The sequence below is a fragment of the Leuciscus leuciscus genome (genome assembly GCF_965113295.1).
Source record: "Leuciscus leuciscus genome assembly, chromosome: 6".
Lineage (NCBI taxonomy): Eukaryota > Metazoa > Chordata > Actinopteri > Cypriniformes > Leuciscidae > Leuciscus > Leuciscus leuciscus.
In genome coordinates this window covers 16,560,918-16,588,896 of record NC_138730.1, presented here as the reverse complement: position 1 = coordinate 16,588,896, position 27,979 = coordinate 16,560,918, and the positions used below count along the sequence as shown (strand labels likewise).

At 36.4% G+C, this 27,979-nt stretch overlaps 2 protein-coding genes across 2 annotated transcripts in view; both read right to left on the bottom strand.

Annotated features, from left to right (window-relative positions):
* st6galnac3 (ST6 (alpha-N-acetyl-neuraminyl-2,3-beta-galactosyl-1,3)-N-acetylgalactosaminide alpha-2,6-sialyltransferase 3) overlaps positions 1 to 4,597 on the bottom strand; it is a 74,335-nt gene extending 69,738 nt beyond the window's left edge. Inside the window, exon 1 of the mRNA XM_082174092.1 lies at positions 4,386 to 4,597. Within this exon, the coding sequence (XP_082030218.1) occupies positions 4,386 to 4,403 (18 nt within the window). The 5' untranslated portion in view covers positions 4,404 to 4,597. The remainder of the gene's footprint in view (positions 1 to 4,385) is intronic.
* A 14,245-nt stretch (positions 4,598 to 18,842) lies between these two features.
* On the bottom strand, positions 18,843 to 27,597 carry cope (COPI coat complex subunit epsilon). Its single transcript, XM_082174094.1, has 10 exons — positions 27,451 to 27,597; positions 27,189 to 27,251; positions 26,849 to 26,949; positions 24,612 to 24,764; positions 24,473 to 24,526; positions 23,574 to 23,655; positions 21,762 to 21,917; positions 19,353 to 19,421; positions 19,130 to 19,204; positions 18,843 to 19,020 (listed from the first exon to the last, which is right to left on the bottom strand). Exons 1-10 carry the CDS (start codon positions 27,550 to 27,552, stop codon positions 18,973 to 18,975), a joined length of 903 nt encoding a protein of 300 aa, XP_082030220.1. The 5' UTR covers positions 27,553 to 27,597; the 3' UTR covers positions 18,843 to 18,972.
* Between the last annotated feature and the right edge of the window lie 382 nt (positions 27,598 to 27,979).

The following is a 27,979-nucleotide window of genomic DNA, read 5'->3' as shown; positions in this document are numbered from 1 at the left end:
CACACTATAGACTGAACATGTAATACGTATGTTTCGTGTTTTTGTTGTTTACACAGAGACCGTTTTCAAACTTGCACTATGAAACCCGTTTTCAAAAGTTTGCGTTTTCAGGCAGCCGAAACGCTGTTGTCAAGTAAATGAATGGCCAAAACGCATAAAAAGTTTTACGTTTTTAGTTGAAAGCGGTGTCGTGTTAACAGCCCCTCGGTGTGAATTACATTTTATTTGATCTACAGTTTTTCCACTATAACTAACCTTTTATGCAATAAAAAGGTTAAATGGAAGTTCTTCATGGAACCATAGATGCCAATAAAGAACCTTTCACGAGTTCACATGTTAATGAAATCTGATGTAATATTATAATGCGTATTTGGCTTGCTGTCCGGGGGGAGGGCTCCGAGCTCGGAATTCGGCCCGACCCCAGAGTACTCCCCCCATGAATGTATAGCTCATAGGTATCTATGAGTAGACCCAGCCGAAAGTGAGGTGATGGGGTGGTGGCGGGATGCTGAGAAATTAGTCATGAGACAGGAGGTAAGGGAAGGCTTTATTTATACTGGCTTCTTCTTGTGCTGATTGGATGAATACCTGAACATGCTCCTCCCGAACTTTGTTACATAAAACTTCATTTATTTTTAAGAGTGTAAAATAAAATAAATAATATACATATTAGGAAAAAAAATTTGTTCAATAGTAATAGTGAAAGTAGGGATAGTAATAATTATTCTACGTATTATTCTAGTCTATTTTTTTGGCTTAAAAACACCAGTGTTAATGTAATGTGCACTGAAAAACTACCACAACTAATGCAAGGAGGAGATCCAGTCAGATGGTAAAATCTATTTTATTTTCTCAGCAGCAGACGATCAAATAATAAATGAGAAATACTAATATATATCATCCATGATGAGGATTAATAAAGAAACATAACATGTTAAAATCACTTCTTTCTAAATAAAATGTAAGTCACACTCTGAGTATTGCCAGAGGAAAAGTTGTTGAGAGATCTCTTTTTGAAAAGACTCCAAAGGTCCAAAGGACAGACTGACCTGTACAGAAACTGATCTCTCTCTTACTTAGCGGAACAGAGCCAAGTTCCTCTTTTCATAGTATATTGCAGCGAAGCAGCCCCACGAGAAACAGATATAAAACATATCTAGCTTTTACGATTTCGCACCCGAGGGTGAGACCATATGTCGTTCTGGACCAAATACGTCAGTAAAACCGTTATCTCAATACAAATACAAAAAGGGAAACTGCTCTTGCCTCTCTTTCCCCCATATGCAAGATTTTTTTCTGCAAGCATGATAGCTAAGATAACATCTTTTATCACTTTAACTAAAACATTCGCTCCATTGTGATCTGTCTAGTGCAAACTTTCAGAATCTTGCTTTGAACATACATTTCAAATGATAATAATGATAAACACATTATATGATTACATAAAATAGGATTGATTAAATGATAAAACAATCTCTTTCTGATTCATCAACAACTAAAAAGAGGTTTGAGACCACTTTAAAGTCCAGATCCAAGTAAACGCGAAGACTCTATTTGTTCAGTTTTCACTGCAGAGGGTTTGGAGCTCTTGATTTAGCTAAATAACCAAATTATTATTGAATCAACCTAAATATATTAAGTTAAAGTTACACCAACAAAACAAAATGAATTGGTTAGATAAAGCAGAAATTGCTCCTTAAGGTCTTTTGTGCAGACGTGCAGAACTGACCACTGCAGCCATGTGAGGTGGACAACACTGGAACTGATTCTCAGCGATTACAAAGAGGCTCTCAGTGGCACACTGCACTCTGACCAGCTCTTGAAGGTTACATTACCATCACAAAACCGTCCAAACTGTCCAGAAGTACAGCAGTGTGCTCCTACAGAACTCCAGCACTTCACATCTACATAAGCAGGAACATACATTTTATATGAGCAGCTTTAAATAGTTAATCTGTCTCTCTTCTCTGTTTACTGAATGCTGTCTGATGCAGACGTACAGATTTAGGGTGACGATAAAGCGCTGACAGAAGCACCTCTTTATCAGACAGTTCAATCAACTGAGGCACACGAATCTCCTGATTATATGTCTTCAGCTTCCACCAATGGCATAAAACATTGTAATTTAAACCGAAATTGTTACTTATTGAACATGCTTGCTCTGTGCAAATAACCCTTCGCATGTAAGACATCACTGCTTCTTTCAAACTGTTAATCACGGCTTTGCATTCACTGTGAATAATCACAAAATCAAAATAAATTACTATGCATAGTCTGCACAATTTTACACAGCTGGTTCCCTGGAAATGATTTCTGCACCCCTAGTGTCACCAAAAAGAAACGCAAGACAATTATTGCTTTTCAAACAAGTTTCCTGAACACAACTCTCATCTGCAATTGGTCAGACACACAGATAGCTCCGCCCCTAACATGGGTCAATGATGCTGTTGTCGGGCCGGTTGGGATGCTCAAACAAAGCAATGTTTTGTTATCACAAATTAAACTTACGAAAGGTTGTCTTTGCTTGTTACGATGGTAAAACATTGAGAGAAAAAAATACACTTCTGCTTTAATACTGGTTGGATCACAATGATGAACAACACTAGCTGAACAAAACTAGTGTTTACATTTTTAATTTTTTTATTTAAGTACTACAAGATGGTTATACAAAGGGAATTAGAAGTGATACAATATTGGGATTTAAGGCTGGAATACACAACTTTTATAAACTAAGCAGATTTTAAAACGCTAGGCACATTGCCGACTTTGTAAATGGTTACAGAGAAAAACTGGGCATCGTACACTAAACAACAGAGGATCACACACTGCCAGACTTTCAAGTCGTTCCCAACACAGCAAACCCACGAACTGTCTGAGTTGGTACAAAATTTTAATTTGAATTACTTAACGACTGTTACAAAGTACATTATATATAGTATGATATGAATATGGATAGTAATGAATTTCTGACGTACTTCATCCGCCATGTTTTTACTGTCACGTGACCTAGCATCAGTTGTGTCGCTTCACCGCCATTCATACATCCTCTCCGTTGCCTCATGGGATAGTAGAGGCCCTGTCTCAAATGGCATACTTCATATGCACTTTCGGTCTTGTGGACTTACAATGGCTGCCGTGTGCGCGTGTCCGTTAAGACCGTAGGGTGTCCCATTTGTTATTTTAGGCCTCAGAAGGGTGCTCGCAAGTCGATATGCGCCCCCGATGCGCACTTTTGCCGAGCCTGCACTGATGCGGTCTCCGCAGCAGACTTCTTCCCGACAGTCAAAGCGGCATTACGTCACGAAAGTGCGGACTCGTAGGAAGACCGCGAGTGCTTAGGGTGCCATTTGGGACAGGGCCTCTATCGTATGCACACTTCAGAATCTTTTTGCGTACTGTTTTTTACTATATAGTAGGAAAGTATTTGATTTCAGGACAAAGTGTTTTAAAATCGGCTCAAAATCAGCTCAATAATAATGTTTTCAGACTATGGAATTATAGTCTGAAGATTAAAAAAAAAAAAATCACATGATTTTCTGCAAAATCTGTCAACTTCGACTGCAGAAAATTCCTTTTTTTTTTATTTTTTTTTTTTTATCAATGTGTCCAGACTCTAATTGAATTAATTGTATTTTCTATTTTTTAAAGAAATATTATCATTTGTTTGGTATTACATAACTAACTTTCTTCAAACTATTTATTGGCCATGTCAAGTTTCACAGTTTGCAAAGACAATTTTTTACAAAGCAAAATCTTTTTTGTGATTTTTTTTTTTGTGTGATTTTTCTTCAGACTGACAAATCAAGAACAGAGATTCGGTCTGGAAGCTTTTACTGTCCTTTTTCAAATCACAATGGACAAAATGATTCACCCTAACAAAACATGATCTCATAATCCATGAAGGTCTTCACTTGTTTTAGAATAGAAGGTTGTAAAACCTCCAGGAGACGATATAAAAAGCGTGACTTTACATCACTGGTTGTAATAAAGTGCATGTAACGGGGAAACTTTGTTGCATTTGATGCCTCTTACAACAATAGTCTTTGCAGAATCAGACAGTCATTGGTGTTTTCGGATACATTAAGTCTCATCATCATTGCATAAACCAGCATACATCAAGTAAATGTGGTTGTAAAGTGTAAGCAGTGAACTGGAAGATCACACGTGTCGTCGCACTTGAACAATGTTTCAAGACATGAAGCTTCTCCCACAGTTACATTCAATAAAAAAGCACCGAGATATTTGCACTAACCCTCCGTTTCTCGCTGCACACTTCAGATTTTAAAATACCAACAATGCGAATAATGTAATCTGAGCAGCACATTAATGCGCTTTCATACATTACTGAATATAAAGCGAGGCAAACAACCAGCTGCTCGACTTACCTTCCAGATCCAGGCCATCTTAACACTGAATAAATAGCTCGTAGCGTTGAAGTACTCGAATCAATCTACACGCGAAAAGACCAGTATTGGCTGTTTAATGGTTTAATTATATGCGCCATGGATGCCCGACGTCGGTGAGGCGATGAAACATTTCAGTAAATATTGTGGAGTACCGTTATTCATGCTCTATTCCCTGATCTACAGAGCTCGGGTTGACGTGCGCTCCTATTGGCTCGTGGCTACGAGAGCCCCGCCCCCTTTATCATGTGACTGTGATTTCTCATCCCTGTGTTATTCAGTGCAATGGTGATCAGTGATGTACTTCACTATTGTTCCAAAGAGAGTGTGTTTATGCTGTACTCAAGAAAATATATAGGCCTAGTCATATATAACACAATCGTTGTCTTTTTATGAGACCATTTTTTGTTGCTGTTAGAAAAACCAATGTGCTCACAGTATTATCGCTTGTAAATACAAACAGTTATTGTTATAGGTCTAAAGCATCATGTCACAAGGATATTCAAAAATGTTTTGTCAGATGTGGATACAAAATGTGAATACATTATGTGTTTGTAAATTTGTTCAAATTTGTATTCAGAAGTAAACTAAACCTGACAAAATCTCCCATAACCTTTTTGGGAATGTCGTGGGAAAATTTTGTTTTTTGTCCCATGTGGGAAACAGCTTATACATTTTTTGCTGTTGTTGTTGTTGTTGTTGTTGTTTATAATGTAAAAATGCAGAAAGTTTTCTGTGGTTGATAGGTTAGGAGAGAATACAGTATAAAAATCATTATGTCTATGGAAAGTCCCCATAAAATATGACACTGAGGCACATGCATTACTATACATGTAATATACATTACTATACATGCATGTACTATACATGCATTACTATACACTATACATGCATTATTATAAAAGAAATATACATCATGTATAGATAATCATTCTCTAAAAAATAGTGCCTAGAATCTAAAATTTACCAGCACCATTAAAAACAGTTACATATGAAGACAATGTAACGCATGCTGAAAATAACTCAAAATGGTGAAAGTTTTGATGAAATGTGCAAATGTTTATTGAGGCTAAACTAGGTCACAGTAACATGAAACAGTGAGAATTGTGCTTGATTCTACATGATTACACAGCACTGAAGGTCATGAAGTGCACAGCACAATGCAGCTCTGGCTCTGCGTTAATTCGGGCATTGTGAGGCTGTGTGAGATGGATTCTGAATGATGGTCTCTCTTGGGCTCTGTAATTCTCTGCCGGCACTGACAGACTCAACAAAGCTAGACCAGAGAAACTTCCCTTCTTAAGTTTTCAGGCCCTTCTTAAACAAACAGTGCACGAGAATGCTCATTTTTTTTCAAAATACTCTCTCAGTAGCAGCTTGCACAAAGTCGAGTTTGTGTGTGAGTGTGCGTGTGATTGTGTGAGTGTGAGTGTGTGTGTGTGTGTGTGTGTGTGTGTGTGTGTGTGTGTGTGTGTGTGTGTGTGTGTGTGTGTGTGTGTGTGTGTGTGTGTGTGTGTGTGTGTGTGTGTGTGTGTGTGTGTGTGTGAGTGTGAGTGTGAGTTTGCATGTGCGTGTGATTGTGTGAGTGTGAGTGTGTGTGATGTGATATTATTAGATCGGGTTGGCACAGCTCACATGGCTGGCCAATTCTGATTTAGGCTATTTAAAATTTGGTTTTATTATGCACTCAAAATGATCAAAGAAAGTGTATATCAATGAGAAAATCTTAAGCAACAACAAATTCACAGGAATTGCATTTTGAATCATGTCTTAGTCAAGATTTAACAGAAGAGATGGAAACTACTAAAATTGTTGTAGACATATTCAATTATCCACTCTATCTCACTTAAAGTGAGCATGAAATCTATTTGATTTATCTCAGTGACAATGAATGTTTAAAGTCGGCATGAAGCAGAAGTTGCGAATCTTTTCTTCCCTAAATTGTGACGTATTTCTGAGTGAAACGGCCTCTGGAATACAAAAATAAATAAAAAATGGGCGGGACTGGATTTTGTCCATGGGGAATTAATTGGGTAACTGAATGGTTGTGGTTTGCTATTGGTCGATCTCATGTGAGTGACAGGTTGTCCCGCCTATGTTTACTTAATCAAAATGCCATAACTGGATCTTCCAGTGAAACGACAGACTTCTTTCTGGTGACGTGTGCCAGACACGTTTAGTCAGCCCTGCACCTTTCTTATATTCAACTACAAACTCAGATTAATTTCTGTCTCCATCCAATCAACAACGGATGGATAAAACCAAGATCCCACTATTTTTTTTTTCATTTTTTTTTTTTCAATAATCAGTTACACTCGGATGTACAGTACGTTATAATATGTAAGAAATGTTCTGTTCTGTTACATCGTGGCTTTAATGTGCTCAGGGAACCTTCCGTTGCCTATTCAAGTGGTCCTAACCCATGTGGAAGAAGCCACTGTCTCAGTCGACAATATAAGTGCTTGAATCTTTAGTGCTTCCCTTCCAGCAGCATCTTGACACCAGCCACAAGTTACTCTTTACAGGAATAAGGTAAGGTTTATAGGGGCCAGCAGAGAGTCACTTCAGAAAAAAAACTAAACTGCTGCAAAAAATAACACATATTTACTATGTATGGTTGGAAATGCATAAAAACAGCAAGGTTGTCTTCCGTTTGATTGGTTATACTCACCTACCAAGCATAATAAGCAGATACAATTATTTTTAGTCACTTCCTAAGCCTACTAAATCATAAGATAGACTAGTTTTAGCACACACTTGTTCCATTTTCCTCTTTGCCTGCGCAGTTCATTTCAACATTTCGGGTTGCAATATAAGCACATAACTTAAGAATATTGCAATTGCTCAAACTAATAAAAGAAGGTGTCTTTATTTATATACTCTTACATCAAAAAATATGTTTGATACAATGTATTTCTTGTGTTGTTGTTGTATTGTAAAACACTTTTGCTGCTGTTGAGGTGGGATAAGGGTATGGTTATGGACCGGTTTGGTGGTATGGGTAGGTTTAAGGTTGGTTAAGGTGAAGGGAAGGTCAACAGTGTAATTATAGATGTATAAATGCAGAATCAATAACAGCTATAATTACATGCAGGCATTTTTAATACAGACATCTAAATTGTGATCAAAAGAAATATTAGGCTTTCCAGTAACATGTTATGTTATAGTGTCCTTCCTTGTTACACGTTACTATAATTATAACTATGAATTATTCATAATTGCATGCAACTGACCCTAAACCAAACCCTGATTCCAACTCTAACTCTATAGAAAGTGCATGTAGTTAATCAATATTACTACTAGTTAAATGTATAATTACACTGTAACAAAGACACCTTAAAATAAAGAGTTACACTTTATTTTAAGGTATCCGTGTTACAGTGCAAGTATACATTTAAGTACACTACTGAGCATTAAGAACAAATAACATGTACATTCCATAGGGTTGAGGGTTAGTTGCATGCAATTATGTATAATTTACTGCTATTACTATAGCAAGTACATGTGTAACGTGTAACTTGTAACCAGGAGACTAAAATAAAGTGTTATCAAAAAATCCTATTGATTTTACTGAAAAAAAAAATGCAGTATACATATTTACAGAACAACCTGTAAATTTCAAATTAAAACTGTAATTTACATTAGAGAAATTAAAAACGGTAAATCCAAAACCCCTTTTCTGCTGAATTAGCAGGGCCGTAATGCTACTAATATCTGTTTTGTAAGGCATAATGTACATCCAGCCGGTTGATATCTCAGAATAAACCCTGACAGGGTGATCAGGACTGTCTTGCATCAGCCTGAAGGGGTTTATTCTGTGATAACAATCGGCTGGAAGTACATTATACCGTTTATTACACGGCTACTTGCCACATAAGTAAATAATTAGACATGAAATATTGATCGGAGTTGAAATATTTTATTAGCTCTTTAAACACAAAGCTTCCGCGGAGAGAGCAGTTGCTAGCAAGCGGCAAGTTCAAACTAGACAGACATTTAAGGGATATGGTTCAGTCATACCACTTATTGCACAACATTTCACCACATAAATAATTATGGGAATAAGAGACATTGATATGAGAAACTGTTTTAAAATCATACCTGTTTGTTATCTTATAATCCATTACAGCGTACAAAACAATCGTCGCAAAATGGCAGCAGCTGCGTTTGTATGAAACAAGAGAGTCCGTGATACCGGGTGACATAATTAAATAACTGTACACAAAACATTTGATTTGAGTTTCAATATTTTATTATCTCACCAAACGCAAAACTTCCACAGGGAAAAAAACATTCCTAGCAAGTGTAAAGCGCCGACTTCAGTGACAGTATCCCGGATGAGCCTGTGTTTTTACCGGTTGTTATCGGCATACCGCTGGATGGCACGATTGACCAATCAGAATCAAGTATTCCACAGAGCCATGTAATAAGTGTTTTTAGCATATACTGACAACCTCCATAATAACACAGAGGGTAGAGAAAACCACATGATGAATCAAAGTTCCACAAGTTGAAGTAAATACTAATATAAGTTTCAGAGTATACTGTACACACAAATAAAACACACAACACTAAAATAATGCAGCAAACATTAATTTAACAACATAAGATGTAACAACCTAATGCAATAACTAAGAAGAAATATAATTATTACAATTAAAAAAGCTTCAAATGTCAAGTGTCACACAAGGAATGGTGGAAATGCCAATTTAGTGTAAATTATAAGATTATTAGTTCTTTTTTACTTCCAAAACTGTACATTTAATGGTATTTTACTGTAAAAAAAAAAGAAAGAAAGGTTATCTAAATTACTGTTTTTCCCTGTAAACAGTAATGGAACTTACTGTTAACTAATTAACAGGTTTTTACTGTAGCCTTTTTACAGTATTTCCCAGTAAAATAAAAAATTTTTTTACAGTGTATGTTTTCATATGGGTTTGGATTCTTGGATAAAGGAACATACATTATAAACAAATGATACAAATAAAACAGCATATTTGTCAAATATAAAGCGGATATTCTGAGTGAAGGCATAATCAGACACTTTGTGGCCTGAAGTATTGTGTTGTTTATTTGATGTTTGGAAACTGGATTATCCAATAAAGAGGGTAAGCAACTATCACTTTGAACTTTGCTTTGAAGTTATTCATCCACTAATTAGGACTGCATCCCTAATCCGTCAACAACAATTAAAGGGATAGTTCACTCAAACAACATTCTGCCATTCATTCATTCACCCTCATGTCATTACAAACCTGTATGACTTTCTTTCTTCTGTGAAACTAAATAGAGAACTTTTGAATAATGTGCTGGTCACTCTTTTCCGCGCATTTACACTTAATAGGGACTAAACTTTTGGAGTTTCAAAAAGGATGCAATAATATTAAAGTTACTGCACTTCAGCGGCTTCAGTCATACCTCACTGGCAGATCTTTCACGGTTTCATGGAGAGAAGGTGTGTCTGAGTCACATCAGCTAATCACCGGGGTGCCTCAAGGTTCAGTGCTCGCTCCTCTTATTTTTTCCATCTACACAACCTCGCTGGGCATGATTAAAAGGAACGTGGCTTCACTGCTATGCAGATGAAACACAGCTCTATCTTTTTTTTAAAAACCTGATTTCCACACTGTCTCAACACGTTTCTCTGCCTGCCTTTCAGACATCTCTGTTTGGATGAAGGAGCGTCACCTGCAGCTCGACCTTGCGAAGCAGAGTTCCTTGTAATCCCTGACAACATCACTATGCAACTGGGGTCTACAACACTAACATCATCCAGGACAGCAAAGAACCTGGCGGTAGTGTTTGACGACCAACTGAGATTTTCCACTCACATCTCAACAATATATATATACAGTATATATATATTCAGAAATATAATCTCACATATACCTAAAGGCTCGCTATAAAAGCAGTTAAAAATAAGTATCTTTTTCTGAAACACACAAAATCACATTTAGAATCTGAATTTTTGAAGAAGTGCTTTAACCCTATCATACAGTATTTGATACATTAATCTCAAAGGCCTTTAAATCTATCAACATAATCAAAACTTTGCTGAAAAAAAATCTACTACATGCCCTCTGATGTCTGATTAATAGTTTATAGTTTTTTAGATGGTAAAATGCCTTTTAGTATAAAAATGTCCCCTCATGGTATACGTCTTTTGCTGTGAAATCTTTAATGATCATGATCATGACTTTTGTGTCACGAAAGCGAGATCTACTGCCCTCATGTGGCGGTGAGAGAAAACACAACCACTTTCACCAGCCACTTTAAGTAAACGAAATAAATCACCTACATTGGTAAGCATATGATCATGCTTCTAAAGATTGTTAAAAACATTACATTTGATTTTTGGAAAAACACAAATGAGTCTACCGTGTTTGTCCCATACATCATCATGTGAGTTTTTTTTCATAACCTAATGTTAATCTCATGAACAAAAGGACTGACAAAGATGTTTGTTGACAAAAGTTTTAGTTTTACCAGAGATAAAGTGGACAAAAAAGGTGGATCATGATGATATATAAAACAAAGGGGTGGAAAACTTTTATGCATTTTGCCATTCATTTACACGTCAACGCCGTTTTAGAGTGCCTGAAAACGCAAGCTTTTAAAAACATGTTTCTAAGTGCAAGTTTTTACATACTTTTACTCGTTTTGACAAAGCTGTTGGCTGTACGCAAAACGCGAAGGAAAAACGTTTACTTTTTTTTTAGTAGGCCGGCCTACATCGTTGTTGTGTAAACATACCCTACAATGATATGTCATTTCAGCCAGAGTACAGTGGGAAGAAAACCTAATAAAAATGACAAACTCTTTCATCCAGGGACAACAGCACACTGCCCTCTTGAATATTTGGAGGGCAAGTACCATGGAAAGCCCACAACTGTGGTGGCTGTCAGCAGGCTTTTTCCAGACAGCAGGGCTCTGCATCCTAATGTGCATACTATCCATCCTAAATGTGGGATTAGAATAAGTGTGTCCCAAGCATAGACTAATATTGTTTCGCAAGACATTGGTTCATCAACTGGGGTCGTATGGATTACTGTAGGTGTTCTTTTGTTTGGTTTTTGAGGCATCAACTCTGTTTGTCTTTCCACAGACGAAAGTAAGCCATATAAATCTGGGACGGAATGAGGGTGAGTAAATGATGAGAGGATATAGTAGGCCTATACCTTTTTTTTTTCTTTTTTTTTTGTCTGCTCCCAATAAGGTGGATTTTTTTTCTAGTTTTCAATATTTCTTTTCTCTTTTTTTTTACATTTCATATTAAACAGAATATCTCATTCTCCAAGCCAACCTTCTGTCTTCTAGTACATTACTTTCTTTTTCAACTGGTCTCTGGAACTGTGAGTCCAGAGTAAACAAAGCAGACTTCATTACATCTATTTCTAGTCATTCAGGTCTCAACCCTGGATCAGTCCAGAGGACACTGCCACACCTGCAACACACTCCACAAATGTCACTTTTTCACACACCCTCCGCCTAACTTGAAGGGGTGGGGGTTCTGGTCTGCTCAACTCCAATGAATGGAAATTTAATCATTTACCATCTCTGTGTGATTTGAATCGCATGCAATTACTATCACCAGCCCTATTAAAATCCATTTTGTAATTATTTATCGTCCCCCAGGTCACCATGGCAATTTCTTGGAGTTGGATGTGTTACTCTCATCCTTCCCTGAGGATAGTACTCCTCTTGTAATTCTTGGAGACTTCAACATCCACCTAGAAAAACCTCTGGCTGCTGATTTCCATTCTCTGCTTCCCTAGTTTGACCTCAAGCGAGTGTCTACTGTGGCTACTCACAAATTAGGTAAACAACTGGACCTTATTTACACATGCAACTGCTCCACTGACCATACGCTGGTCACTACACGGCACACCTTGGATCACTCTGTCCTCACTCTAAACCTCAATATGTCTCAGGGGACAAAACACTCCTCCACAAGTCACCTTTCGGCGTAACCTATCAACTTCCCGCCTATCCTCTTTGGTCTCATCCACACTTCCTCCCCCTAATGCAACTGACATTTTTTTCTCCACTTATTTAGACAGCTTCTGCCCCCTTTCATCCAGGCCAGCCCGCGCCACCCCCTCTGCCCCCTGGCTATCTGATGTTCTCCCAGAGCATGGTTCTAAACTCAGGGCTGCTGAGAGGAAGTGGCGCAAATCGAAAGATTCCACTGATCTTGGTTTATATAAATCCCTCCTCTCTTCCTTCTCTGCTAATGTCTCTATTGCTAAAACGACTTATACCACAACAAAATTAACAATTCTTCTGACTCTTGCACGGTTTTCAAAACCTTCTCTTCTCAATCCTCCTCCTCCTTTCATCAGCTGACGGCTTTGCCACATTCTTCATAAATAAAATATCCATCAGCTGCCAATTTTCCACACCACAAATTGACACGCACATCTTAACAGCTTACACACACATTCTCCCCTCCTTCTCTCCGCTCTCGGAGACAGAAGTCTCCATACTTGTCCATTTGATTCTATACACACTCATCTCCTTCCAGCCATTTCTTTTTCAGTTGTACCCACACAGGTAGGTAAACTGTAAAAAGTGGGTAAACTGTAAAAATGACACAGTGAAGAAGAAAAAAAGTCTGAATTGCGAGTTTATATCTCACAATTCTGACTTTTAAACTCACAATGTCGTGTTATAGTGCTGTCAAAATTAACGCGTTAACGCACGTGATTAATTTTTTCATTTTAACATGTTAAAAATAATTAACGCAGCATCAGTTTTGATTTCCGTCAACCTTTAGCTAGAGTTACAATAGCCTGATCTATATGATCTATATGATAGCCTGATCTATCTCCTGTCTGTGGGACACATGACTCGTTCGCACAGAAAGCCGCTTCAGACATCACTTAAACAGACGAAAATACAAAATTATGCCAAAATGCCCGTTTTATCAAATATCCTACCAAGCACAGTCTTAAATGAGTTAAATGAAGTCTTAAATGTAAAGAGTTGTGTGAAAATAGGATGCGTGTCAGATCCACATTATGTGCGGCAGGTCTTAAAGTGATAAAGTCTGTCATTAAAGCAACACTAAGGAACTTTTCCTCTTCGGTCCCCCTACAGGTTGGAAGCGGAATTGTCCATTACCGCTGTCGTAAATAATTCCGCTCGCTGTTTATCTAGCACCGGCTTTGGAATGAACGATGTCCACAGACAAGGTAGAGTATGTTGCATGATTTCATGAAAGTATGATGTATTGCGACATCAGAAACGAAGAAAAACGAAATAATGACTATTGTAACGCTTGACGTAAAGCAAGTCAAATTTGTAGTTTTCTTATGTCTCATTCGAACTACAGAAACGCGACCCGGTTTGGCAAACTTGCATAGTGTGGTTATAGCAGATATAGGGCTGCAAAGCGAATCCAGAAGTGCCTTTAACCCTGTTACGACTTAATGAACCGCTGATACGATTTTGGAAACATTATTTTAAGGTAAAAAATTTTACTTAGTGTTGCTTGTCAAAAGAACAAAAGACAGAGAAAATCGCTCACTGCTCTTGACTGAAAATTATGTAGCTTTAATAAGGATTAATCTAAATCTAAATTACTTATAATTTATGCAGTGAAGACTGTGAAGTGTTTGATAACTTTATTCAATTTCTATATCCTACCTGTTAGACCTGAAAATCTTAAAGCACTGTTTACGAGGTTACATGGGTCAAAATAAAAACAAGAACTTTTTTTGTGCATTTTGACAGGGCAAGTACAAATCTGAACTGGTCTGACTGGGCCAATAGAAAAAAAATTTGCCCTGATATATTAAAGTATAGGCTACTGGTAAATGTGAGATTTATAATGGGTTTTGTGAAGATTGTTTTAAGTTCACTTAAAGTAACCCTGTTATGGTTTTTAGAATATTCCCTTTCATGCAGTGTGTAATATAGCTGTTTGTGAAAGTAAATGTTCTGCAAAGTTGTAACTAAAGTTATTGTCTCCCAAAAAAAAAAAATCGACTCTAAACCGCCAATACAAAATATTCTGCTAATCACCTGTGGGCCACTATTGCCTAAAACTGTCTATTAATGCAGATTGTCTGTTGTTCTTACTACTATTACTACTAAATATATATATATATATATATATTTCATTGAGATGTCAGTAACAGTATTGGTATCAGTGATACTGGCCTTCATTCGTAAAAAATTTAATAAAGGCTACTGTCTTTATGTAGTTTCTATATTATTTGGAGAGTAAATGTGAAATTATTAAAATATAAAACTACATTGAAAACTTTAATGTTCGGTTTTATTAATCACAATTAATTAGTTTGTAATCGATTGACAACACTAGTGAGTTTATATCACCCAATTCTGAGAAAAAATTGCAAAACGTAGCAATTACCTTTTTTATTTTTTTTATTCTGTGGCGGAAATATTTCATATAACGACAAGTAATGCAACCAAATGGGTTCTCAACATTTGTCCTCAAAACTAGTCCTCAAAACCCATGTAAAGGAGTCGGACACTGACATATTCAAGAGTTCATTGACTCACCTTGAGGTTTCAGTCTGTTTCAAACAGACTACTGTAACTACTGTCAAACTGTGGTTACTTCTGCAGTTTTACTTCTGTAGTATGTAACTACTATAAATAGTAATGTCCTCTACTGACCGCATCATTCATGAACCCTTAGACACTCAGCAGTTGCATACTGAACTAACAAATCAACGCATGACACCGCTTCTCCAGCCTTGCAAACAGCCCTTGAGCTGTTCATACATATTCTGGGATGTGTGTACTGATTTATTGTCTACAGCTCCTCCTTCAACATTATAAATACGTCAAAACCGGCCTTAAAACTTCCGGAGCTCAGTAAATCTATCTGAAACTGGGCACTTGACTTTTTATCAGGCAGCCTCCAGGTGGTCAATATGGGAAACATAATCACAGGAGCACTTAAAATGTGACCCATCGGTGAGAATAACCTGACGTTTAGTCATTCTTGTCTTACAGACACGTGTCTTTCCAGGTTCTAGTGTTATTTTAGCATCATCGAGATACTACAGTATTATAGTTTTTATTTTTTTGAATTAGATCTTTACATTTTAATTTTAATTTCATTTACAGGTTTAATAAATTTGTTGAGTGTTTTTGTCATTTGTATATGTTTTTTTAACGTTTTATTTTGTTTCAAGGTTTTTCCTATGGTTTTAGATTTAGTCTCAGTTATAATAACCCTGCCAGGTTCAATTAAAGTTAAGCTCAATCGAAAACACTTGTGGGATAATGTTGATATAGGCTAAATCTCCACCGGTTCCCTTTTTTGCTTTAAAATCCCCTCCAAAAATCTGTGATACACAGCGGGACACTTACAATGAAAATGAATATGGCCAATTCATAAACGTTTAACTACTCACCATTTCAAAAGTATCCACATGCAAACATTAGCATGATTTTAATGTGAAAAATTGCTTACTAAACCTTTTCTGTGTAAAGGTACATCAATTAATGTGTGTGGTAATCAACATTATGCCACAAATACTTTCGATTAAGCTGAACTTGTATTGAACTGGAATATTACTTTAAAATATTGGCTGCTTATCTGGAGGTACATAACATACCTGTAAAGTCCAAAAACCAGAGAACAAATGAAATTCTGTGACTTTCTTTCATAAGCATATGTTAATATATGACAATGAATCTTAAACAGAAGTGAACATCAGCTCTAGTTTGCTCTGTGTGGATGTATTGCACACTGTTTCAGTGAAGTCCTGACAAAACTCAGCCTTCAAAGGCAAAGATATGAAAATAAAGTAAAAAATCAGCTATAAGAAAAAAAATCAGCAGTGATGTATTCAATACTGTTATTTTGTATGTACTTTATTTAGTTAACCGGCAACCTTTTTGGAAACAAGACCTAAAAAAATACAGTTTTTGCTCAGAATGAAACTTTGTTTTAATCCCTGCTGGTAATTGATTGAACTTCAGTTCTGAATTATGGTTGTGATTGTTCATATTTGTCTCTTTACTGGGTTAAGCTGTGTTCGTGTCTTGGATGTTTGGACCCCTGTAGGCCTACATCCAAACTCTAAAATGACTGAAATATAATAACTACAATCAGAGCCGATCCTGACCTCCCTGGGGCCCTAAGCAAAATTCTGTTTAGGGGCCCTCATACCTGACCCGTGGGCCATGAACTATTTGCCATTGCCACACAGTCACACCTGACACCCCAGTGTTCCCATTACAATCCCTCCTTTAACTAGTTCTAGTGAAAATGTAATTCCTGATATCAGAAGACATTGTTACAAGTAAAAAGTTCATTCTTAATATCAAGAATTCACATTTTAAATAGTACAAATTGAATTATTGATATCAAAAATGCATATCCTGTGAATGAATAAAAGCTAAAATGGCGCCATAGCATGTCACTGTGTTTTTAAATGATAAAAGTAATTCTTGATACTCTTGATTCTTGATGGTTATTATTTACTGAGGGATGTGCATCCATATTGACCAGAATCTCCAGCCAATCAACATTTTAAATTCAATGGAGCCTATCAATAGTCAATGTCAATACATTGCTTTCCATATTGCATTAGTGCAGAGTTGTAACTAAACCTTGACTTAGCAATAATCATCGTCTTGTTTTAAAACTATAATGAGGAGTGCCATCACGCCCATATTGTACTGGTCCCGACTCACAACAGATGTTTCTGCTGGAAAGTGCGCGTTTCATTTCATGCACGTGCATATTATCGCATGTTAACGCGTGACGCGGTTATCTTTTCCGAGCTGCAGTTTATAAACAAACATCGTTGTCCTTTGTCGTTTATTAAACATAATAAATCAACGCACATCAACTTAACTTTAGCCTACTGTTCTTTGCTGACATCAAACTTTGAGAGGAGAGCACACAAGTCTATCTGATAACTGTTGCCGCAATTAACTCTCATGGTGTTTTTTTCTCTCTCTTTTCGTGACCAGAAAGATAGTTCCGCTTCATTTTCTCATCGATATTGTAAACTTTGATTGACGCGCTTTGACACGAAAGGAGGCGGGGCCTTGAGTAATTTGCGGGGCCCTACGCACCTTGCGTAGTGTGCGTATAGGGCTGATCGGCTCTGACTACAATAAAAATGCATTGTTTTTAACCTGAGTCCTAAAACTAAATAGATGGTCATTTTTGTCAGGCACCTGCACTGCACAGAGCTGCTGCCTCAGCTCTAAATAATAGCTTCTCACTATTCACCTACGACTGTGTCTCCACTTCAGCAACCACATCATCAAATTTATACTGATGACACCACTATTGTTTGTTTCATCAGTGATGAATGAGGTCTAAAACAGACTTGGACGTCAGCAAAACAGAGGAAATTATTTTTGGGCGACTCGCTGTTTTGGAATCCGATTACATTGGACAAAATTGTAATACGAGAGATTTTCCTTCAAAAATCGTCATGATTAGATAAATAAAAAAGACAAGATATAATTTCCTCCTCACTGTGATAAACTGAGTCAGCATTGTGTCCTATAACACTTTCTGTTCTGCCTACAAATAAGGTCACACTTATTTAGCATATTGTTAAGGTTTGCATATTGTTTACATAGTTAGTTTATATGATGAAGCTCCCTTCCGACTGTTTGGGACATGTGGAAAATTGGTTAAAAAAAGTTTAACACTACCATGAGCCCTCTGTCGTGCCAACAGTGAAGCATCCTGAGACCATCCATGTGTGGGGTTGCCTTTCATCCAGAGGAGTGGCTCTCACACAATTCGGCCAAAAAACACTCCAAGGAATAAAGAATGGTATCAAAATGTCCTCCCAACAATCCAGGAGCACTTTGGTCATGACCTGTGCATTTTCCAGCATGATGTCACAAGCTAAGAATCATAATGAAGTGGCTTTGAGATCATTACATTAAAATGTTGAATTTGTGGCCAGGAAACTCCCCGGGAGAGCCCGTAGAAAGCCTGTCTTCAATCCTCAAAAGGCGAGTTGACAAGCAAGTCAATGGATTGCCATCAGTCAGGATTTGTTCCAGAATCTGAAATCTGATTCTGAAGAAGGAAGTCAACACTGTAGGTGTTATGAACAAGGGTCATGAACAAGGGTCAACACTGTAAATATTGACTCTGACTATTTGCATATATATTGATTATTTATTGCCAACAAAAGCCTTTAAAATTTATGAAATGCTTTTTTTTTTTGCCAGTATACCACAGAAACGTGAAACAATAATGAACAAATACCGAAGCAGCAAACTTTGCAAAACACTAAATTATTTTAATACTTTTGGCCACGGCTGTACAGTACCAAAAAATGTTACCCCATATTTATATATACCCTTTCTATGAACAGGCGATCAATAGGGTGAACTGATGTGTTATGAAAGCCGTTTACACCTCCTCTTTCTTTTCTTTAACACAACATGAATATTCAATAAGGAAACATCACCATGTAAGATAAACATTTTTATTTAACCATGATACAGGAATGTTTGTAGAGTGTCAAAATGAGTTTGAAAAAAAGAGGAGGAGAAATAACATTGTGTTGCAGCGTAGGAGACATAAATAGAAACCATTCTTCTTTCAGGCGCTGGGTGCGTATTGCATGGCAAGTCTGTCAAATTCATTCTCCTGTGGAAACAATTGAGTTCACATTAAACTTAGTAGTTATTTTTCACAGTTACTTAGATAATGCTCTCACAATACATTTTTCAAAACAGAACATACTAAATAACCTTACCTTAGCAAGATAATCCTTAATAAAAGGATGTGATTTGTGTGCATCTTTCAGTTGAGACAAATATCGATTTGTCACCTGTGCAGAAACACAAACACAGACAATATAAGCATCTGTGTTGATTTCTCAAGGGTGTAAAATGAAACTCATTGAAATACATTGAAGACCGCAATTTAAAAAAAGAAAGAAATCTTGACATGTTAACATGTACATTTATGGAGCTTACCTCAGGAGGTTTGCCCAAATGCTGTGTCAACACAATGAGGTTGATGAGTGTCTCCGGGTGGCTGCTGTCCTATAGAGGAGAAAGGACAGATCATTACATTTCTCTGCAGTTAAACCTGGACCACTGACAGATCTGGACACGTAACGGTAATTATTAGCCATGATTAGCCTTTTGATTGACTACATTATCGAACCGCTAAGTTTTCCTGTAGCTCAAACAGTAGAGCGTTTGGCGCGTGCAACACCAAGGTCATGGGTTCGATTCCCAGGGAAAGTAAGAACTGATAAGAATGTAAATGTGTACCTTGAAATGCAATGCAAGTCGCTTTGGATAAAAGCATCTGCCAAATGCATAAATGTAAATGTAAATAATGTGTTGCTATTGAGTCAGTCAGCTGCCTTCTAAAAATCAGTATCCTTAGAAACGCTTTGAAATACTTAGAAAGTCAGTGGAAGGCATATAGTTCATCATAACATCATCATATACATAATTCACCCACTAAATTGCTAAATGTACATGATTTTTCATATCAACAGAAAAATATACTAGGATAACCTGGCATCTCTTTGAGTCTCCCCTGCTTCAAAGCATAGTTATTGATATGCTAAAGCTGTCCGTACGTTCACGTGATTGGTTCAAATTAGTTTGTGATGTAAGAAGGGTGAGGGTGTGACGTCAGAAAGTCCTGCAATTTCAAACCGCACTTTTAAGACTCTTTCACTGCAGTTTTAAGGAGAAAATACTCAGCAATGGTGATGAATTTGCCCATGGTTTGTCTTAAAGCATATGAAATAACACCACATAGACATAAACAACATTAAAAACTTGATTCACTACAGGGGGACTTTAACAGTGATTGTAGTTTTTAACCGGAAATGCTTGTTTTCCCTCCATGGCATCCAATTTACAACCTTGTATAGGTCAGCATAAGAGACTAATGGGATTTATAAGAAAATGTATATTCAATAATATTATCGATGTAACTGCACTGATAGATGAGAAGACAATTTGAATTGAATTGAGCTGGATAATGACAGCAACTTTGCAACATTGACACTGTTATTGAACTGAATTGACTCAACACTGAACTGAATTAAGCTTGAATCCAGACACTATTATCTTCTGTAGAGCTGCTTGGCAGCTGAAAATGAATGTGTTTTATAATTGATGAAGGACTATATACATAAAAGTGACTTGACTAATGGAAAAATAAAACAGAATTGTCCCAGATCAGAAAAAGTGTGCATTAACGATATCATTTCTAGTATTGTCTGAGTTTGGGATGTTTGGTCAGCATTAAAGTTGTCTTGAATTCAGCCAAGAAGTCAATCTGGTATCACTTTATTTTGATGGTCCACTTTAGACATTCTTCTAACTAGAAGTAATTTTGCAACTACATGTCAACTAAGGGTGTGTCCACACTTGTAGTTCGGTTCACTTGATTCGTTTGGTCCAGACCAAAAAAAAAGAAGAAACGTTTTTAGTCTTGGTTCGCTTTGTGTTCATATTGGCATTTTAACACCAAACCTAAAGATACAGAACCTAAAAGCATAGGGATACGTTCACAACCTAATTATCCGGCTTTTATGACGTATTGCCTATTTTGTGACGAAACTTACCGGACATCCGAAACAATGCTGTTTGCTGGGATAAATGCGCTCGTTGTATGTGCACATATGATGGTATTTTGACCAGCTGAGAACTCGTGAAGAGCTTATGAAATGTGTAAAGGAGTCAAAACAGCGGCAGGAATCCCTCCGTCACACACACAAACACAGATCTGCTGTGAGGAGACGCGGTTCTGATGCCTGTACCGATCTGTGATGGGCAACAGTGACAATGACGAGAAAAAACAGGTTTGCTTGAGCATTCTGTCCTTTTTAGGGTCCCATCTTGTGACATCATGTCCTGATTGTGGTTCGTTTACATGTCTTTGGTCCGTATTGTGTTCATATTTCATTTGAACTGCACCAGAGTTGGTTTAGAAGTGGACAGAGACTCATCTTTTCAGAGGTCTCGATCCGCTTGTTTGATGGCACCAGGGTTCAGATGACAGCGTTCACACTTATTCAAATGAACCGCACTAACAGAGCAATCACACCAGGGTTCGTTTTAATCGAACCAAACCTGGCAAGTGTGAACACACCCTGACTCTCAATAGAGTATTAGTAGACTGTCTGCTTAATATCTGCTAAGTATCTTTACAACTACATGTCAACATATTCTACTTACCCTAACCTAACAGTCTACTAATACTCTGAGTTAGTTGACATGTAGTTGCAAAGTTACTTATAGTTCGTAGGATGTCTAAAGTGGACCATGGAAATAAAGTCTAAAAAAGTTAAACTTTTGTTTGCAGTGGGAGACAAAACTTCCTGGCATTTGCTGTTCTGAAACCCAGGCTCTTACTTTGTCTAGAGCATCCTGTAGTACTGACTCAGCCTCATCCCACTTATTCTGAGCCATGTGACTGGCAGCCTGACCGTTCAGCAGCAGCAGTGTGGGCGAGTACTTGTCTGACATTTCCTGGAAGATGTAGAACGCATCCTGCAATTTCTCTCCCCCCTGTTGGCAGAAGGAGAAACACATTTTATTCCCAGTCGACAAGGAAAAAACATCATTCAGCAAAACCAGCAAACACTGAATAGGCAATAGGCATGCAGAGAGATGTTAAAGAAAACAAAATCATCTCAAATGTTTCAGCTCGCTACAACAATGCACATGTCTAAATGCAAAAATGTACAGTAAATGGGTGTTTTTGGATAGCATGCATGTATGTATTTGTTCATGATTAAGGCTATTGAACCTCGGCAGTCAAAACAGATTGAAGACAATAAGTAATACTTTTTTTTAATTAAATTAATGCACAATATTTTGTTTTAATAATATTTACTTTAATATTTTGAGGCAAAATCTTTTATGGTACTAGACCATGTTCACCTCATAATCACCTCTAAATTATGCAGCATTTGTCTACACAAAATATGAATTTATGTTTACACAAAAATATAGCAAATTTATAAAAAATCCAATGCATGCAAGACCATCTGGTGGGAAAAATAAAGAAAATCATAGATTTTAGAGATTAGATAGATAAAATCAGCTAAAATAGTGCTTAAATATCAATTTGGCAATTAGTTAACTTTACCCAATAGTCTGCAAAGTTATTACATTTTGATGAAAGAGAAAAAAAAAATATATATATATATATACAGTACCAGTCAAAAGTTTGGAAACATTACTATTTTTAATGTTTTTGAAAGAAGTCTCTTATTCTCATCAAGCCTGCAGTTAAAAAAACAAAAAACAAAACAGTAATATTATGAAATATTATTACAATTTAAAATAATGGTTCTCTTTTTTTATATATTTTAAAATGTAATTTATTTTTGTGATGCAAAGCTGAATTTTCATCAGCAAGTACTCCAGTCTTTGGTGTCTTATGATCCTTCAGAAATCATTCTAATATGATGATTTGATACTCAGTTATTATCAATGATGGAAACAGTTGTGCTGTTTAATATATTTTTTTGGAATACTTTTTTCAGGATTCATTGATGAGTAAAACGTTGACAGCATTTATTCATTAAAACAGCATTTATTCAAAATAAAAACATTTCTAACAATATAAATCGTTACCATCACCTTTTATCAATTTAACGCATCCTTGTTGAATTAAAGTACTAATTTCTTTTTTTTTTAAAGTTATTGTTCCCAAACTTTTGAACGGTAGTGTATATTGTTACAAAAGATTTATATTCTAAATAAATACAGTTCTTTTTAACTTTTTATTCATCAAATAATCCTGAAAAAAGTATCTCAGGTTATAAAAAAAATATTAAGCAGCACAACTGTTTCCAACATTGATCATAAATCAGCATATTAGAATGATTTCTGAAGGATCATAAGACACCAAAGACTGGAGTACTTGCTGATGAAAATTCAGCTTTGCATCACAAAAATAAATTACATTTTAAAGTATATTAAAAAAGAGAACCATTATTTTAAATTGTAATAATATTTCATAATATTACTGTGTTTTTTTTTTGTTTTTGTTTTTTTTACTGCAGGCTTGATGAGCATAAGAGACTTCTTTCAAAAACATTAAAAATAGTAACGTTTCCAAACTTTTGACTGGTACTGTATATTTTTTTAAAGGCAGTCCACCAAGCCCATTAAGAAATTCAATTATTTTAATTCCACATTGACTTGTATACTCACCATGGCAAGGTTGACCCAGGCTGTAGCAAGCTGAGTCAAAGTGGCATCTTCATCTTGGTCTTGCATCTTCTTTAGCTCCTTTCTGTGAACACCACATATCCATGAAAATAACATTTTTAAAGGAATTAAAGGCACAGTATGCAAGTTTTCACCGCTAGAGGTCGCTTATTCGAAACAATAACAAAGGCGTAGCTTGATGTATGAGCGTGGAATCATGGGAGTTGTCGTCTTCACCTCCACAGTCGATGGAATGCAAACTCCTGTTCATGGATGAGCTAATGTATGAAAGTTTCGCTGAATTACTACTCGTACAGGTCACTTTATTTGACGAATAAAAATCTAAATATTATATTTGAGTGTGTTGAACGTTATAACATTATATGTGCGTTAGATCGGTGGCTGATCGGTATCATATTAATAAAAGCTGGATGACTTGTGCTGCTAAATGGCAAGAAGACTATTTAAAGATGATTTGTTTTCTGTCTATAAAGTTATCCAAACAGTTGCTCACCTGTCTAATAACAAACATAATATATTAAATCATCTTCCATGGTTTCTACGGAAGTGAAACTGGATATGACATCATTGACAGGAGACGTAATGATACGGGATGTTACACTGGTTAAAATAGTATATTTATGATAAATACATTGCTGGAAACATTTGGTATACTGTAAGTATACAAGTCAACAAAATATATAACATTGTTCTAGTAATTTTGGGATCTTACAAAAATCTTACATATTTGTGGTTTAAAGTCAGAACTTAGGCTACATAATATATTGTCAAATAATATTTAGCAGGTTAAAAGGTATTTTTAATAAAACATGCAAATAGCTAAGCATTTAAGCACGCACACACATTAACCTAAAATAAATGAATGAATAAACAAACCATACCTTGCCATATCAACTCTGTCCAACTTCAGAAGTACCTGGACAGTCATGGCCATGCTATTAGAGAAATACAAATAGACAGTGAGCAACTTATACATTTGTAATCCCACTCATAAACTATTAATGAAAACTCCAGCCTCACCACTCCAGACTCTCTCCCTGGTGCAGGGTACGTAACGCAGCATCTGTGTTCGTCTCATGCAGATAGATGGAGGCCGCCATCAGCAGGAAGGTGGTGTTGGAAACATCAACACTCTTAGCCATCTTTTTGTCCAGTTCTGCCACTATTGCATCCCTAAGAAAAGCATTGTATGGTATAGTTCACTTCATGCCTTATCATTTATAGGGATAGTTCATCCAAAAATGTATAATCTGTTATTAATTACACACCCTCATGTCATTCTAAACACGCAAGTCTTCCGTTCATCTTTGGAACATAAATGAAGATCTTTTTATTGAATGACATCTTAGAGATTTTTTTTTTTATAAAAAAAAAAATCAATCTCAAACACACGTTCACGCAACGTCTGCTCTAGCGTCAACACAACAACCATGCATTGTGGCAAGTAAAAAACAAAGCACTTGTGTTAAACCACTGTAGTCACATGTAGTGTTGTTTTTGGCAGCCTGTTTTAATTTTAGTTTTAGTCTAGTCTTTGTGTCAAGCTGTCGTTTTAGTTTTTATTAGTTTTAGTCACGTTCATACTCTTTTTAGTCTAGTCAAGTTTTAGTCGACGAAAACTGATGACATTTTAGTCTAGTTTTAGTCGACGAAAACTGATGACATTTTAGTCTAGTTTTAGTCAATGCAAATTGTATTTTAGTCTCTTTTTAGTAATGCAATTCTATTTAACCCAGTCAATATAGAATTTCAAACAAGGTTATCTTATTATATTTAGTATATTTAGGGCTGTGACGGTGGCATTTTTTTTACCACCGCGGTAATGGACCAACTACCGGCGGTGGTTGGGGGGTTATAAAAAAAAAAAAAAAATTTAAACTCGTTTTATATTTCCACACAAAGACGCGTGATATAGCCTATACTCTGCTCTCTGAGAGGGATGTGGGACACGAGCAGGAAAGAGACCATCGATCTCTTCATGATATCTTCGTGTTTTCTACTTTATGTAAATTGGTCTGAAGAGTGCATTTTATCCTCCACAAGGGCGAAATATTTAGGCTATGTTTGAGATTGCGCTGCCAGAGAAAGTGAAACTAAAAATCACCCGCGCGTGTGAAACGCGCTTTACAACTATGACGCGCCCTATGTCTATATTAAAAAGCACAAACTGTGTTAAAAAGAATTTGACATGCAAGTACAAAGGCTAGCTGTCATACAGCGTTTTTCTACTTTACCACAGTAAAGAATACGAATATAATAGGCCTAATTAAAAGCGAACCAATGAAGAAACGTTTATAATCCCTTTAGAAAATGCGTGAGACGTGAGTGAAGATTTGGGAAAAGAAACAAGAGATGCCATGCAGGGATGAGTCACGAATTTTGGATATTCGATTAGTTTATTTAATTATAGAATATCGAATAGGTTGTGCGATTATTCTCTAAAATAAAATCTCCATGTTCTGGTGCTGATGCGGTGACGCGTTCATGTAACCAGAGACGCTGCCAACATACAGCTGTCACAAAGAACCGGCAAAAGTAATGATTATGAATGTGTCAAATATATCAATGAGACATTTTAATAGAATAACTAACATAGTAATATTGTTATATTCGCTGATAATCGGGTGACCAGATCGCAAACCAGAATTTAAAGCCGACAAAGCTATGGGTTCACGCACAACTCTCTCATTCGTCGTGACGTTATAACATTTCGTCTCGTCTCGTTTTGGTCAACGAAAATGAAGAGACATTTTAGCATAGTTTTTATTTTGTAAACCACATTTAGTCTCGTTTTTATTCGTCAACGATATTGCATTATACATGTGTTTTAGTCATCGTCACATGACCAGCATTTACGTCTCGTCTCATTTTCGTCAGGTGATAACGGTTCGTTGACGACAATATTTCGTCATAATTTTCGTTGACGAAAGCAACACTAGTCACATGGATTACTTTAATAATGTCTTTACTACCTTTCTGTGGCTTGAAAGTGGTAGTTGCATAGGCTGTCAATGGGGACAGAAAGCTCTCAGATTTTACTAAAACAATCTTCATTTGTGTTCCGAAGATGAATGAATGGCTTACGTGTTTGGAACAACATGAGGATGAGAAAATGAATGATAGAATTTTCATTTTTGGGGTGAACTAGCGTATACCTTTGATTGATGGACCAAATGGCAAACCTGTATGTATCTAGGTTTTTTGTTATATATAGCTTGAAACAATAAATCAAAATGTCACAGTTGTACTGCACAAACCTCTTGCCTACATCAGACAGGTACTCTGCAAACATCCTAACAGCCTGCATCTCCTCAGAGGCGCTGGGCTTGATTTCATCCAGAACCACACCATACTTCCTCTGAGAAGACAACACAAATCATCATTTAGTTACAACTCAAAATGATCAGCACTAAATCAAAAACATAAGTATATGTTGTGAACACACACACACACACACACACACACACACACACACCGAATTATAAATGCAAATCAATCTTATTTTTAACATGGGTTGGTGTTGGCCTTCGATTAGTTTATTCTCATTAACATCAAACCAACATCGCACCACAACAGACTGATGCTAACAGAACTTACCTGAGCAATATATGCTCTGTACAGGAAAATGTTCTTCTCTGCATCCTTTTCTGGCCCTGATGTCTAAAAGAAATATAAGACATTTACACGTGGTTGGTTGTCATTATTTTGTAAATTACAGTCTTGTTTAAATATAGAGAAACTATAATGAATTAGCCAAAGGCTAACAGACATAACGTTACTCTAGAATCAATAACATTAACGTTAAGCGTTTCAGTAAGACTTGCTTTCGTGCCATGGAGAATATGTTCAGGACACTCACCTTTACTTTTTGGGCTTCGTTAATGCAGTGTTGATAACTGCCGATGTAAAAGGCATTTTTAACATCGAACAGCTCATCCACTTCATTCTGCTGCGACGCCATGTTTGTGAAACGTCAACTCTGTCGACGTCACTATGGCCACGTAACCAGAACAGTTTGCTTCGTTTCGCTGATGAATGTGTACGGTGTCCTCTTGTGGCGTCGTAAGGAATAGGCGAACAGCTATTATTCCGTCTTTTATATATACACAATTTTATGATTATTAAACATTTACTTACAGAATACATAATAATAAATACATAAATAAATGAGGAAATATTGATTAAACAGATCATATATATATATATATATATATATATATATATATATATATATACAATCCTCCCACAAAACATAAAATAATAATATTAAATAAAGATTATAGCCTACAAAAACATAAAAAAGTGAGCATACCGATACATTCAAAGTTTTAGTAGCCTAGTCTTTTTGTTACAGGAGGTATAAGGATTTATATATATATACCTTAACA